General features: G+C 51.2%; 1 protein-coding gene across 1 annotated transcript; it reads right to left on the bottom strand.

The window, feature by feature from the left end:
- Window positions 1-9,404: 9,404 nt before the first annotated feature.
- On the bottom strand, window positions 9,405-11,908 carry LOC123428672 (uncharacterized ATP-dependent helicase C29A10.10c-like). Its single transcript, XM_045112860.1, has 5 exons — window positions 11,039-11,908; window positions 10,632-10,959; window positions 10,023-10,278; window positions 9,628-9,844; window positions 9,405-9,485 (listed from the first exon to the last, which is right to left on the bottom strand). Exons 1-5 carry the CDS (start codon window positions 11,906-11,908, stop codon window positions 9,405-9,407), a joined length of 1,752 nt encoding a protein of 583 aa, XP_044968795.1.
- Between the last annotated feature and the right edge of the window lie 4,107 nt (window positions 11,909-16,015).

The following is a 16,015-nucleotide window of genomic DNA, read 5'->3' as shown; positions in this document are numbered from 1 at the left end:
CAAATTAAGCTGCCCAACATGCAGATGCAACCAGGCCATCCTCTTAGCCTCTTTCTTCTTTCCTCTTTCTCCCACAGACCACGTAACGTAGTAGTATCAGTTTTCCTAGGCTTTGCATGTGTACACATATACAATTCAAACAAGAAATCAAGGTCGGGCGAGTGCACAACCTCGCCCTACGGGAGCTCCGCCTGTGATGAGAAGTACGAAGGATCTTAAATATAATAAAATTTATGCCTATATAGAAGTCCCTTGATCATCGAACAACTACTAGCATCAGAGCAAGCCGGCCTAGCCTTATCGTCGTTCCTCAACGCTCCTTACTGGAGCCGACCTGGCAGCAGTAGTCACCATCGTACCTCCAAATTGACATGAAGCGCCTAACATCAAAACTTGCCGTCTTGCATGCACGTCTGAAAACTCTAACCTCATCGCTCCAAGGAGATGACAAGAAATCTATGTCGGAGCTTCGTCGACTCCGTCCCAACGGTCGAACTCGAGAAGGATCATAGCGTGGAAAACCAGTTCCAAGTCGAAGCGATGCGAGGACTAAAAAAGACCTAACCAATACTACTAGCCGGACTAGGCATCGAGATACCCCCCCCCCCCCCCCGCTAGAGGGGAGACGAATCCATGGGTTCGCCGGCGAAGACTGAAGGTAACGAAGCTTCGCCCTAGCTGCCCCTGTGGGAGGGGAAGGAATAGATCGGTTTCTCTTAAATGTGTGCCCATAATGCATAGCTTAATCGACTTACTTTGAAGCGAAAATAAATAATTCAAAATCCATCACCTCCAAAATCAAGTAAATTGAACCCCAGTTTTCCAAAATTCTTTAAACTTAGTCCATTGCCTCCACGGAAATTGGTTTTTAGTATACAAAGGCAACCCAGCCAACACAAAGAACCATATGGGAACGTCTTTTTTGAACTTTGTAACTCGGAAAGGTGAAAGATAAAACCATATTAAAACTTCACAGAAGTGGAAGAATAAAATCGTAACAGCTATAGGAAACCAGAATTGATAAAAGTTCTAAACAACGAAAGAGTACAAGAAAAAAATGAAACAATTAAATAAAAATTAAAGTTTACAATAAAACTGAATCCTTTGTAGGAATGACCATAAAAGCACTAGTATATACAAGCTAAACTTGCGTAGATAATAAAAGGTAAGATTTTACTTAGATAACAAAAACATAATTTGGTTTGAGCTCTATTGCTTTAGTAATAGTGCTTTCAATAATAGTTCTCTATCCTATATATAAGTGAATCTCACTAAGATATTTGTTTCTCAGTTTATAAACATGCCATCTCAATATGTAATCATGCATGAAAACAGACCCGCCTCATTATGCAGTTATGCATATTGGGTTGACGGGATATGAAATTCCTACTCAATACTCACCATAGTTCTCATTAACTTTCTTAAGAGTAGTCATATCTTTTCTTAGATGTCTTTATTCTGAATTATAGGGGATACGATTTTTATCATTTTCCGATAGTTCTCATTAGCTTTCAATTATGTGTCTTCTTTGAGGGCGGTAGACTCCTTGGTCGTGTGGATGACTCGGAGAGTGGATCTCGAGGTGCGGACTCTTGGAGGCTGGCGGCGGTATGTGACGTCTCCTTCATCAACAGATCGGGTTCAATGCGGCTCGGCACGTGACACATGCATCTCTTTCGAAGACGCCAATGCATGTCATCGACATGTGAAGCCGTTGGTGGATGCTACACACGAGGTCTCATGCGGAGGCGTCAAGTCATGCCTGCTATCGTCAGGTGATGCACGATGGTTCTTCCGGAGGTGTCACGTTTAGCCCATTGATGCTCGATCAAAGGTGATGCGACAGTGGTGGGAGGCATGCGGTATGTGATGTCGTTGTCTTCTGGTGTCTTTTCTAGAGGTATTCGGTCATCGAGGCATCGATTGCCGGATAAGGGATGATAGTACAAACGGCTTCAACAACGAGAGTTTATGCACTTTGTTGGAAATACGAGGTCTCCGATCGGGCTATGTCGATGTGTGTCCACGCCGTGACTTTACTCAAGGTGGTGGATTAAATCTTAGCTTTCAGGATGCGAATCTGGAGTTCAACCTTGTGTCAGACTCGCCATCATTGATGCACGTGCACCGATTCCTTCTTGAAGGCATAGCCTTGGAGTTGTTTATTTTTCGTTTGGTGTCGTCTTGTAACATAGAGTTAGTAGCTATCTGGTGGAGTTACCGTCGCGAGGCATGCAACCTCGGATTTCTTTTTTGCTTTATTTCCAGGTCGATATTGTTCATCTGCTGGATTTTGCATTCATAATAATATATAGTTGCATGCATCATCCTGATGCAAAGACCGTGGTTATAGTACTCCTTTGTGAAAAAAGACATTTTCACTTGAGAAGAACACTTCTCTATGACCATAGGCTCTGGTTGGTCTATGATGGTTGTGGAAAGGAAACCTACTAGAGAAGTAACGAAGATTCTTCTCATGTACTTCCTCCGTCCCAAAATTCTTGTCTTAGATTCGTACAAATATAAATGTATCTAGTCATGTTTTAGTATTTTCATACATCCATTTCTAGATAAACTTAAGACAAGAATTTTGGAACGGAGGGAGTAGGATATTTATCATAAGAACCCAAACTAAAAAAGACCAACGGAAATACAAAAGACCAACTAAAAGAAACACAACCTTTTACTTATTCGTGAAAAAAGAAACTCCTTTTGAGGGTTTCTAAACATGTTGTGTATCTTTTCATTGATAGAAAAGTAGAAAAGAAGTTATATGTGTGGGTTTGAGTTGGTTAATATATAAAATGACGATCAAAAGGGTTTACACAGAATAAAAAATGATTACCTTAATGGAAACTTTACTACTAGTAAGTCGGTTGAGGAGTGAGGGGCCCTTTATTTGTGGTGGGATACTACTTCAATGGGTCAAGGGATCAAGACTTCAAAACTCTTACACTTGAGAGATCACGAATGTTCAATATTGCAGATGAGGGACTAGGAATGTTTCTTAATCACTGGGCTTTAGCTTTAAAAATCAATCTTAAATTTTTGCAGCTGTTAAGCTGCATTCGTTAAGTTTCTATCAGAATCAGGGTAGAGGAATTCACATGACCCAGCGGGAGAGATTGCACTAGAAAGCAGTAATTGTGATGCTTCGTCTTTCTCAGGATGTTTATGTATAATTGTCCGAGTGTTTTTCTTGTTCGAAATTGTAATTCGTTTCATTTTTAAATAGAAAATATACTTTTCAAACGGTAATATACTTTTTAAATAGGAAACGTACATTTTCCTTTCAATAGATAATTAGATATGTATGCAGGATTGTTGGTGTACATTTTTATTGTTTCATCAAAGCCTTTTAGTAGCACGTTTATAACATTAGTACCGCCATATATATGTTGACTCTGTTGATGACAACAGCAAAGGTAAACTGAAAACTACAGAAACACGTACGCAGCGATGTAAGATCGACAGATACAATGAAAAATCACAGCACAATAAACCGTCAAGTTCTAGGAACTCTTTTTTTTTATCTGGAAAAAGTTCTAGGAACTCGACCACCTTCCCCTGGCTTTCACCTCTAAAACCTCGAGCCGAAGACGCATGATGTCGTGCGATACGAACAGAAGGAGAAAAAAAAGGTAACGCCATCTCTACCCTCAGCACTGTTATAATCATGGCCACAAGGATGATTGCCGCGGCGATGGCCGTCGCCATGCTGGCCGCGGCCGCCGGCGGCGTGGCGGCAACGGACGGGACGGGGCCGAGGAGCTACTTCTCGTCGTGGGATGGGCCCGCGTGCACGGGGCGCATGTCGAGCGCAGGGGCCTGCGGGTGCAGCCCCGTCCACTTCCACGGCGGCCACGAGTTCAACTTCCGCGGCGAGACGGCCACGCTCTACAGCGAGCACGGCTGCGCCGGCACGCCATACCAGGTGTTCGAGGACACCCAGGCCTGCGGCGACTTCGGCTGGCGCAGCATCCACATCGACTGCTGACTGCTGAGCGCGTGTGATCGCACCTTGCCCCAAAAATAAAGGAATGCACGTGTGGTGTGTGATGAATAAATGCCTGAATGTATGGTGAATTGGTGAGAAGCTGTTTCGGCAGTTCAAAAGGGAGAAAAGATCAACTGTTTCCATTCCAGCTGCATAACAAAGTAACTACTAGGTTTTCTCCGGAATAAAAGTTCAGTCTTAGCAGAATAACAACGGCACACAACTGAGCTTGACCGATCAAACGTCCATCAAGCTTAAGTTCAACAAAATACAGGGTATCTCACGACAGCAGCCATCGTAGGTGGAAATTTCTTCAGCAAAGCCTAGGTGACACAAACATCATGCCGTCACAAAACACGTACTCCTTTCGTCCGGAAATATTTGTCCTAGAAATGGATGTATCTAGACTTATTTTAGTTATAGATACATCCACTTTATTCATTTTTAGGACAAGCATTTCAGGACGAAGGGAGTACTATTTCGGGGTCCCCCTGGCATCTCATGAACGATGCTTGGACCTTGATTTCTGCATATAAAACATGAAAAACGTTAGCTCACGCTTGCCAGCAAACCGGATTTGTCAGCTCTTTGATATGACATGTTGATGAACGGTTTTCGGAAGGCTTTTGGTAATACATGTGTTGAACTGCATGTAACACTTATCTGTAACAACCGTTGGTTAGTCATGCCTAGCTTCTAGGAGGAGTAACGCCCACTCCTCACTTGTGTATATAAGGCATGTACTTTGTAACCTCAAACTATCAGTGAATATTATCTCGTTCTACTTGGTATCAGTCTCCAGGCACACGCGATGGCTTCTCCCTTCTCCAGTTCCGGCGCACTGAGCTCTGCCGACTCCCCGAGCTCTCTCTCCTCCAACGCGGTGCAACCACCCGCCACTGCCCCGACCGCCTCCGCTGCAACCTCGCCGATGCCATCTACCCCTGGTAACCCCCATTCACTTTCCAGGCCACCGCCGGCAATCCCATCTCGCAATTCGCCCCTCTCTTCACCTCCTCTACTCCGGCCGCCGCCGCGCCTCCTCCTCCTCGCCACCCGATCTTCAACGACCACATCACCAACCACATCAAATTTCTCCTCAACCCTGCCGACCACAACTACCACAAGTGGAAGTCCTTCTTCCTCATGGTGCTTGTCCGCTATGGCGTCTCGTTTCTGATCGAACACCCACCACCACCCAATGCCGACACCCAATACCGCGAGCTTGACGCCCACGTTGCCCTCTGGATCTACGCCACTCTCGCGGATCCTCTCATCGACCATGTCGTCGGTGCCACCACCACCTATGCCGTCTGGACTAAGATCAAGGACTATTTCCTTGCCAACCGCGCCGCCCGCTTCATGCTCCTCAATCGCCAATACCGCAACCTAAAGCAGGGCGACCTCTCCATCACCGAGTACGCGCGTCGCCTCAAGCTCCTCACCGACGGCCTCGCCGACATCGACTACGCCGTCACCGAGGTGGATCTGACCACGCAATTCCTCCACGGCCTGGACAAGCGCCTCGACACCATCCGTGTCGTTCTTGGTGATCAAGGGCTCCCCTTCGACACGGTGCTCTCCCGCGTTGTCCTCGCCGAAGAATCCATGACGCATCGCGCTGCCGAGGAAAGTGCGCCTGCCTTCGCCCTCCCGGGCGCCGGTTCCTCCACCAACACCGCCTCTGGCTCAGGCGGGCGTCCCACTGGCGACCGCGTTCCTGATCGCGGCTCTAACCGTCCGCCTCCGCATCACCCGCACCCTCCACAACAGCAACGTGGTCGCGACGATGGTGGTGACCGCGGTCGTGGTTGCGCCCGTGGCCGTGGACGCGGCCGTCACGACTCTGGAGGTCGTGCCCCGCCGTCCCATCCTCCGACTGCTCCATTCGCGGGATACTTCGCTCCGTACGGCATGGCCATCCCGCCTCCTCGCCCAGGTTGGGTGCCGCCCAACTCCGCCGGCGTGCTCGTCCCTCGACCTGGATCACACGCCCACGCCTACCCCGTGATCCACTCGCCGACGCCACCACCCTACTTCCCCAACCAGCAGCCCTCGTGGGATCACCTCGCCATGCTCAACGCCGCCTACAACTCTGGCGGCGTCCCCGCCACCCCCTCCACTGACTGGTACTTTAACAGCGGCGCCTCATCTCATGTCACCGGCAACCCAGGTAACCTTTCCATGTGTAGTTCTTCATTATCGCATGTACCGTCTCGCATCCTAGTCGGCAATGGGCAATCCCTTCCCGTCACTGCCGCCGGCACTACCACTCTCCCACCCCACTATTTCCATCTCACCGACGTCCTCGTCTCTCCCACCGTCATCACCAGTCTCATTTCCGTCCGCAAATTCACCAAAGATAATTCTTGTTCAGTTGAATTTTACCCCTGTGGTTTTCTTGTGAAGGACCTTCGAACGCGGAGGGTTCTCATGATCTCCATTAGCAACAACGGCCTCTACCCTTTCCGTGGCAGCCAACCTTCATCGGCCTCCGCGCTCCTCGCCCATGCCTCCTCCGCACTCTGGCATCGTCGACTCGGTCACCCTGGCGCACAGTCCCTCTCCACTTTAGCCAAAGATTTTCTTCCCGATTGCAATAAGCCTCCTACACCTCCATGTACCGCCTGTCAACTAGGACGGCAACCTCGTTTACCTTTTTCTTCTTCGTTTAGTAAAACTTGTGCCCCGTTTGATCATATTCATTGTGATCTGTGGACATCCCCTATTGTAAGCTTCTCTGGATATCAATATTATCTTGTTGTATTGGACGACTTTACTCACTACTCCTGGTCGTTCCCGCTGCGTCACACATCCGACACATCCCCTACCATACAACGTTTCTTCTCCTTTGTCCATACACAATATAACGTCATCATCAAAGCCATGCAATGCGATAACGGCGGCGAGTTCATCAACCACACTCTCCGCACGTTCTTCTCTTCCAACGGCATCGCCTACCGCTTTTCCTGCCCACAGACCTCTCCACAGAACGGCAAGGCCGAGCGTCTCCTACGTACAACAAACAACATCGTCCGTCCCCTCCTCTTTCAAGCCAACCTCACACCACCATTCTGGGTTGAAGCTCTCCATACAACCACATATCTCCTAAACCGACGACCTTCCCATGACATTGCGGACCACACGCCATACTTCCTTCTCCACGGTGTACACCCCTCTTACGACCACCTCCGTGTATTTGGTTGCCTTTGTTTTCCACACACCGCCGCAACAAATGCCACATAAACAATCTCCCCGTGCCGCTTGTTGCGTCTTCCTCGGCTACCCCCTCGAACATAAGGGGTATCGCTGTTTCGACTTAGCCACTCGTCGCGTTATCGTTTCTCGCCACGTCGTATTTGGCGAATCCTGTTTCCCGTACACCCCTCCACCAGATCCCTGGTTCGCAGAAAATCCCGGAGGGCGTATCCCACCTACCCCGCTTTCCGTTACAGCACCAGATCCAACACCCTCGTCCACCAATCCACCGCCTCCGTCCGATCCACCTCCCTCGATCGCCTCCCCATGCACGTCGCGCCAACCGTGTCGCGACGCCCACGCGCCCTCACCAGCTCCCACACCTCCGACAGCCTCGGATCACGCACCAGCCGGCAGCTCCAGCCCCACCACCCCGCCTACCGACTCGGGCGCCACCAATCCTAGCCCTCCTTCCGCACCGACCGCGTCTGCTCATTCCCCTGCGCCCGCATCTTCCTCGCTCCGCACGCCTCGCCACTCCACCACTTCTGCCGCTGACGCAACCGCATCCTCCTCGGCATCCCCACCGCCATGCACACCGCCTCGTCCGCTCCCGCGACGTGCGCACCCAGTTGCACCAACCAAAAATTCCCACCCCATGGCCACCCGTTCCAAAGCTGGTTTCTCCATGCCCCGTCGCCTATTTTTGGCCGACACTACCACCACTGCCATCTCACCCATTCCTCCAACATACAAATCCGCCCTCAAAGATCCCCATTGGCGCCAGGCTATGCAAGATGAATACAATGCTCTAATGAATAACTCTACATGGTCTTTGGTGCCTAAGCCTGCAGGTGTGAATGTGGTTACCGACAAGTGGATTTTTCGGCACAAGTTTAACATGGATGGCTCCCTGGCTCGCTACAAGGCTAGATGGGTGCTTCGCGGTTTCACCCAACGTGAAGGCGTCGACTACGACGAAACCTTCAGCCCCGTTGTCAAGCCAGCAACCATTCGGGTCGTCCTCAGTCTTGCCACCTCACACTCTTGGCCAATCCATCAACTTGACGTCAAGAACGCCTTTCTTCACGGTGAGCTCAATGAAACCGTCTTCTGCTCTCAACCAGCCGACTTTGTGAACCCAACCTCTCCGGATCATGTCTGCCGCCTCCACAAATCCCTATATGGCCTCAAACAAGCTCCTCGCACCTGGTTTCTCCGTTTCCAGACTTTCTTACTCTCCATCGGCTTCCACGCCTCCAAGAGTGACACGTCCCTCTTCATACTACACCGCGGCACCTCCATTGCCTACCTGCTCGTTTATGTCGATGACATAATACTCATCGCCAACACTACCACCACCCTTACCACCATTATCTCCTCTCTCAAGTCTGAGTTTGCCATGACCGACATGGGTCCTCTCCACCATTTCCTAGGCATCAACGTGACACCCACCGCGTCTGGTCTCTTTCTCAGCCAACAACAATACACCCTTGAAGTCCTTGAGCGTGCTGACATGTTAAATTGCAAACCGGTCTCTACTCCGGTTGACACAAGCTCCAAACTGTCCCTTTCCCACGGTCGTGTTCTCTCCAATCCAACATACTACAGGAGTCTCGCGGGGGCTCTTCAGTACCTCACCCTAACACGTCCCGACATCTCCTATGCCGTGCAACAAGTCCGCTTGTTCATGCGCGAACCACGTGACACACATATGCAGCTCATCAAACGTATCATGCGCTACCTCCAGGGCACTTCACACTTCGGTTTGCAACTCTACCGATCCCCTTCCTTGGATCTTGTCGCCTACACTGACGCCGACTGAGCTGGTTGTCTGGACACACGGAAATCCACCTCCGGGTTCTGTGTTTTCCTTGGATCCAACCTCGTCTCCTGGTCCTGCAAACGACAAGCAACCGTCTCCCGTTCCAGCGCCGAAGCCGAATACAGAGGTGTAGCCAACTGTGTCGCTGAATCTTGCTGGTTACGCCAACTCCTCACCGAGCTTCGTCACCCCCCGACACGTGCCACCGTGGTCTATTGTGACAACATCAGCGCATCATACCTCGCCTCCAACCCGGTACAACATCAACATACCAAACATATCGAGATAGACCTACACTTTGTCCGTGATCGCGTCGCCGTGGGAGATGTTCGCGTCCTTCACGTGCCATCCACATCTCAGTTCGCGGATGTCTTCACCAAGGGTCTACCGTCGCTGGTGTTCCACGAGTTCAGGTCCAGCCTCAACATCCACGGTCATGGAGTTCCGGCTGAGGGGGGTGTTGAACTGCATGTAACACTTATCTGTAACAACCGTTGGTTAGTCATGCCTAGCTTCTAGAAGGAGTAACGCCCACTCCTCACCTGTGTATATAAGGCATGTACTTTGTAACCTCAAACTATCAGTGAATATTATCTCGTTCTACTACCTGAAACCTTGGCTTGTTTATATCCAGCGAGTCCATTTTCCTTACATTATCATCGTCGCCGAGCTCGATTACTGCCTTGATTACTGCATTTGAAAGATCTTTGTCTTCATCGGCATCAAAATAGCAATCTCGGTCTTGCGCATCTTTCACTATCTTCTGCCAAACAGACTTGCTGTTGGACAACGTCGTCCCGTTTCCTACTATCCATAAACAGTGCCCGACAAGAACAACAACAAATAAGCTACTCCTGATGGCATTAGAGAGCCACATTGGTTCTCTGCGTATTTGTGACAAAAGAATTAACTGTCAAAGATAAATTTGGAAGACCACAAGGGGCATATATAATTTAAATTCATTTTGCAGGTACCCTGGAATCGAGCAACCAAAAAACATACTTAGCTCTTGTGAGAGCCACATTGGTCCTCTGCGTGTTTGTGAGAAATCCAACAGAACCAGCTTTATTGCTCCTCACAGTTGATATGATAATGATATCTTCCTCTGCGCCTTGGAAGCCATCCACAGATTTCACTTTCACAGAGAAACCATCATACCTATTGTACGATTTCCCAAGTTTTTCAGAGATTGCCCTAACTTGAGCATTATACGGGGACACGACACCAACAGAGATTTTGATTCCTGTAGAGAATGACTCTGCAATTAAGGGGAAAAACGAACTATTATACATGCGGTGAGCTAAGGACAAGCTACCTCAGATTGTATGGACATCGCAGAACAGCATACTTATTATTACTCCTTCTGCTCAGAAATATTGTGCATGCAGGATTGAATATAAATTTAGTAACAGTTCTCTCTTTTGCTTGCATCCCCCCCCCCCCCCCCCCACACACACACACACGTTTACGACTGCAAATTCACACTGACGTATTTCTCTTATTCGCAGCACATTTCTCTTGCTTTCAGGACTTTCTTAATCCATGTTTTTCAATGGAAGTCATTTATACAAAAATAGAGTGCCAAAACTGAAGAATTAATTTGTTGGTTACCTTTGAACAACCTCTGCACTATCCGCGAAACGGCAGCAGCTTCAATTGTGTTTTTCAGGCTACGCCCGTACTTCTCAGTTGTTTCATGTCCTCCATCTACATTTATGAAGGAGTATGACCCAAAGATTTTGCCTACTAAAAACTTTTTTTCATAGCTCTCTGTAGTGACATTGGGACCATCAGATATCTTGCCATCATAAAATGTAACAACTGGAAACTTGCTTATTTTTGGATGCATCCTGTATTGCACATTGAGAAGGTGCTTACTATAACCCAGCATACTTAATCTCTCAAAAACACTTCGACCGAATTTAGCATTGTCAGATATCTACATAATCAAATTACATGTCAATACATCTCTTAAGGACAAAGATAGAAGAAGAGAATAGTTAACACATATAGCTTACTTTGCTTTTCACCAGAGCAGGTAACTGATATTCGTCTCCGATAAAAACAGCCTGCTTTATGCCAGGCAGCAGCAAGGGAATTAAGGTCTCACGCTCTTTGAGCTGTGCAGCCTCGTCGACAATCAGCAAGCCAAGATTCAAATTTTCAGTCTTCTTGTCCAAACATGTATCAGATGATGAAGGGTAATTACCCATGGTCACATTGTACAACCTGAAAGAGCTGGAAACTGTACAGAGAATACATTTCGTTCTCTGCAGAAGATAGTGTTGAACTCCCCTCCCGCTATAACAATCTGGAAGAATCAGGTTTTTGCAAAGATATCTTAATTCTTGCACACACAGGGATCTAGCCAGCTTGAACTTGGATTCACTGCATGCGCTAGTCTGCACACAGGCTAGCTTCTCAGGCCAGGAAACGGGATTACAGTCCTCTTCTACTTTGCCCTCAAGAATTTCCTCTAACCATATATCATCATTACCCCTGTTATAATTTATCAAAGGATGGAGAATTTTGATTAATTCAAGTACTTCTTGCATACACTGAAAGATCTGTTCTGATTCTGAAATTCTTGGATGATCATTATATAGTTTCTCAATGCAACAGCGCAAATCCATAGAAACTTTCTTGTATTCATTTTTCAAATAATCCTTGAATGGCAGTTCTCTGAATGCCTCCATCATAGCGTCATAGTCATGCCATCCTTCCTTATGGCGCTCTTCTTCCTCGTCTTCAGGCCTGTTATGGATTGTGTTGCAGAACAGAGAGAAAGGTGCGACAAGCTGACCTAAAGGATAACTTGGGGGCAAAGAATGCTCGTCCTTGCGCAGGAGGGGTTTGTCCCCATGCTTTTCAGCTTTCTTCTTTTCCATCTCCTTTTTCTAAGAAGAAGCTCAATATGCAATTTGTACTTGGTCACAGGATTCTCAAGATCTATCAGTGAGCACAAGCAATTCCCCCAACCACTTTGTGGTACGAAACATGGCAACAGCCGCTTTGCACGTGAGTCAAGGAATACCCTGGAAAGATCATGACTATCATCTATTTTCATCCTCTCTTTATTTCCAAACAGGACAATGTCATTCAGAAAGCAGACGCTACCATTTGAGTACTCTCCAACAAGCCTGACAATTCGAGATGCAACTTCCAGTACGGCAGTATTTGTCGGTGCACAGGCAAGTGTCTTTACGCCCTTGATGAGCATTGCCCAAAGAATAGTGCTGATGGTTTTTCTTTTACCTGTCCCAGGCGGCTCCATATTAGTTTTACGGAAGGTGAGTGGCTCTCCATTACTGAGACTGGTAGAGGCTAGGGTTCTACCAGGTCTCGGACGTAGGTTGTAGGGGTGGAAGTGCGGGCTGCGAGGTTGGGGACGTCGGCGCCGGCGGCTGGGCGCCGTCGCGGCGTGAGAGAGAGAGAGGCGGCTAGGGTTTGGGGCTCTCATCTCCTGAGGGAGACGACAACATAATATACTGTTTATTGTCTGCTTAATATCGAAGGGGTACATGTGTTTATATAGGAGGACAGCCTCCACTAAACCCTAGATAACTTGGACTATAACTTGGACTCTAATATAACTTGGACTGTAAGATAGGTAAGATAACTTGGGCTAAGCCCGTAATTAGCCCTGCCCATTGGGCCTCCTTCGTTGGTACGTTGTACCGGTCATAAGATCTCTCCCCGCCTTCTCAAACAGCTCGTCCTCGAGCTGAACATCTGGAAACTGCTGACGAAAATCGTCGAGCTTCTCCCAAGTCGCTTTCTCCTCTGGCAGGCCGGTCCACTGTACCAAGACATGCCAGACGCCGCGACGCTGCTGCACCTGCAACACCTTCGCCACCTGTGCGGAAGCTGGAAGGAGGCGGCCATCCGAAGTAGGAGGAAGGGCCGGCGTCGCTGCAGGAGGGTCCCCGCGGTAGGCCTTTAGTAAGCCGACATGGAAGATGTCGTGGAGGCGAGAACCAGCTGGCAGCTCCAAGCGGTATGCGAGTGTGCCGACACGCTCCAGCACACGAAAGGGACCGGCGTAGCAAGGTCCCAATTTGCGCTTGGAGCGCGGGTCCAGAGACTGCGTGGTCCCGTGGAGGAGGCGCAGCCACACCCAATCGCCCACCGCGAACTCCGCCTCGCGATGATGAGCATCGTAGTACTTCCGAGCCAGCTGCTGTGCTTGGAGAAGACGCTGGCGTTCCTCAGCCAGAATGTCGTCGCGGGTGCGGAGTAAGTCGCCCGCCGTCTCGGACCGAGCCGTCCCAGGCTCGTAAGGGAGCATCGCTGGAGGTGGGCGCCCGTAGACCACCTTGAAAGGCGTGGTGCGCAGGGCAGAGTGATAGGAGGTGTTGTAGCAGTACTCCGCCCACGCCAACCAGTCCACCCAAGCTCGTGGACGATCACTAGTAACACATCGCAGGTACATGGCGATCACCTTGTTGACCACCTCGGATTAGCCGTCTGTCTGAGGGTGGAACGCCGTGCTCATGCGGAGCTTCACGCCCGCCAGTCGAAAGAGATCCCGCCAGACATGTCCCGTGAACACGGGATCACGATCGCTGATGATGGACGACGGAAAACCGTGGAGGCGGACGATGCCGTCGAAGAAGGCCCGCGCCACGGAGGCGGCTGTATATGGATGACCCAGGGCGATGAAGTGCACGTACTTGGAGAAGCGGTCAACCACCGTGAGGATGACGGACTTACCGCCCACCTTGGGAAGGCCCTCGACGAAGTCCATGGAAATATCCGCCCACACCTGGGAGGGTACGTCCAGCGGCTGCAGTAGACACGCGGGTCGTAGTGTCTCCGTCTTGTTCTGCTGACAGGTCACGCACGATCGCACCCAGTCGCGGACCATCGCGCCATCACCGGGGATGTAAAAATCAGCACGAAGACGATGGAGAGTCTTCTGCACGCCCTCGTGCCCTGCAGAGTGCGCCAAGGTCAGGACCTGGTGGCGCAGGTCGCCATGGTCGGGCACGAAGATGCGGCGGCCATGTAGGAGCAGCCCCTCGTCCAAGCGCCAGGGCGCGTCCAGCTCGCCAGCGTCAAGGCGCTGGCGCAGGCCCTGTGCGTCCACGGCCGTCGAAGTTGCCCGGCGAATGTCGTCGATGAAGGCGAAAGATGGCCCGGAGCGAATGCACATGATAGTGTCAGCCATGGCGACGTCGTCCGCGACATCCTCAGTGTCGCGGCGGGACAAGGCGTCGGCGACCGTGTTGAGACGGCCGGGGCGGTACTCAACGGTGAAGTCGAAGCCAAAGAGCTTGTTGATCCACTGGTGCTGCGGAACTATGGAGAGGCGCTGGTCCAACAAGAACTTGAGGCTGTAGTGGTCCGTGCGCACACGGAATGACCGGCCCCAAAGATAAGGCCGCCAGTGGCGCACCGCCTGAACCAGCCCAATAAGCTCGCGCTCATAGGCCGCGAGCTTGTGATGGCGAGCGACGAAGGGGCGGCTAAAGAAGGCGAGCGGTCCCTCGCCCTGGTGGAGGACGGCGCCGAAGCCGATGCCAGAGGCGTTGCAGTCCACCATGAACGACATATCAAAGTTCGGCATCTGGAGGACGGGTCCCATCGTGAGCGCCCGCTGGAGAGCCTCGAATGCTGTAGTCGCCTCCTCGTCCCAAGAGAAGGCGTCGCGTCGAAGGAGACGCGTCAGTGGCGCGACTATGAGGCCGAAGTCCCGGATGTACTTCCGGTAGTAGCTCGCAAGGCCGAAGAAGCCGCGGAGCGCCGGCGGTGACCGCGGGATCGGCCACGCGGCGACGGCTGCGACCTTGTCCGCGTCCATCGCTACCCCCGTCCGCCGAGATGACGTGCCCCAGGTACGCGACGGAGGTCGCGCCGAACGAGCATTTCGAGCGCTTGAGGTGAAGACGATGTGCTCGAAGCTCGTTGAAGATGATGGCCACGTGTTGTAGGTGCTCCGCCCAAGATGCACTGTAGATGAGAATGTCATCAAAGAAAACAAGCACAAAGCGGCGCAAGTATGGGCTGAGCACTTCGTTCATCAGGGCCTGGAAGGTCACCGGCGCGTTGGAGAGGCCGAACGGCATCACCAGGAACTCGAAGTGGCCATGGTGAGTGCGGAACGCCGTCTTCTCGATGTCTTCAGGATGCATGCGCACCTGATGGTAGCCCGAGCGAAGGTCGAGCTTGGTGAAGAAGCGCGCTCCGTGTAGCTCGTCCAAGAGCTCATCCACGACGGGGATGGGGAACTTGTCCTTGGACGTCAGGGTGTTGAGGGCGCGGTAGTTGATGCAGAAGCGCCATGTGCCATCGGGCTTGCGCACAAGGAGCACCGGGGCGGAGAACGGCGATGTCGAAATCCGGATGATGCCCTGCGCGAGCATGACCGCCACCTGACGCTCGAGCTCGTCTTTCTGCAGCTGAGGGTACCAGTACGGACGCACGGCTACAGGTGTCGTGTCCGGCAGCAGGTGGATGCGGTGGTCACAGGGCCGCGCGGGAGGGAGGCCCTGTGGCTCGTCGAAGATGTCGTTGTGCTGCTGCAGGAGGTCGGCCAGGAGGGGATGCACCTCGTCTAGTGCGGCCGCCATCAACTAGAGCTGTGGAGTCACGGCACCGGAGCCGCCGATGCCTGTCCACTGAATGCGACGGCCGCCCTCGCGCCAGAAGATGAGGGACAACACATCGAGGTCCCAAAGGATGGGGCCGAGAGTGGACAGGAAGTCGATGCCGAGGATGAAGTCGTAGCAACCCAGGTCGATGTCGACGCAGTCGATGGAGAACGGCTCGTCGCCGATGAGGACGGGAACCTGCTGCGCCACCCCCTGGCAAGCAAGGCGGTCCCCGTTGGCGACGGTGACGTTGAACTTCTCCGAGCCCGCTGGTTGGAGTGCGAGGCGGCGCATGGCATCCCCGGACAGGAAGTTGTGCGTCGAACCCGTGTCCACGAGCACGGTGAGACGCTCCCCGTTGATCGTCACCGGAAGCAGCATCGTCTTTGCCATCTTGATGCC

Source organism: Hordeum vulgare, chromosome 2H (genome assembly GCF_904849725.1).
Source record: "Hordeum vulgare subsp. vulgare chromosome 2H, MorexV3_pseudomolecules_assembly, whole genome shotgun sequence".
NCBI lineage: Eukaryota > Viridiplantae > Streptophyta > Magnoliopsida > Poales > Poaceae > Hordeum > Hordeum vulgare.
Note: the sequence above shows the minus strand (reverse complement) of the source record. Positions and strands in the feature narration are given on the sequence as shown.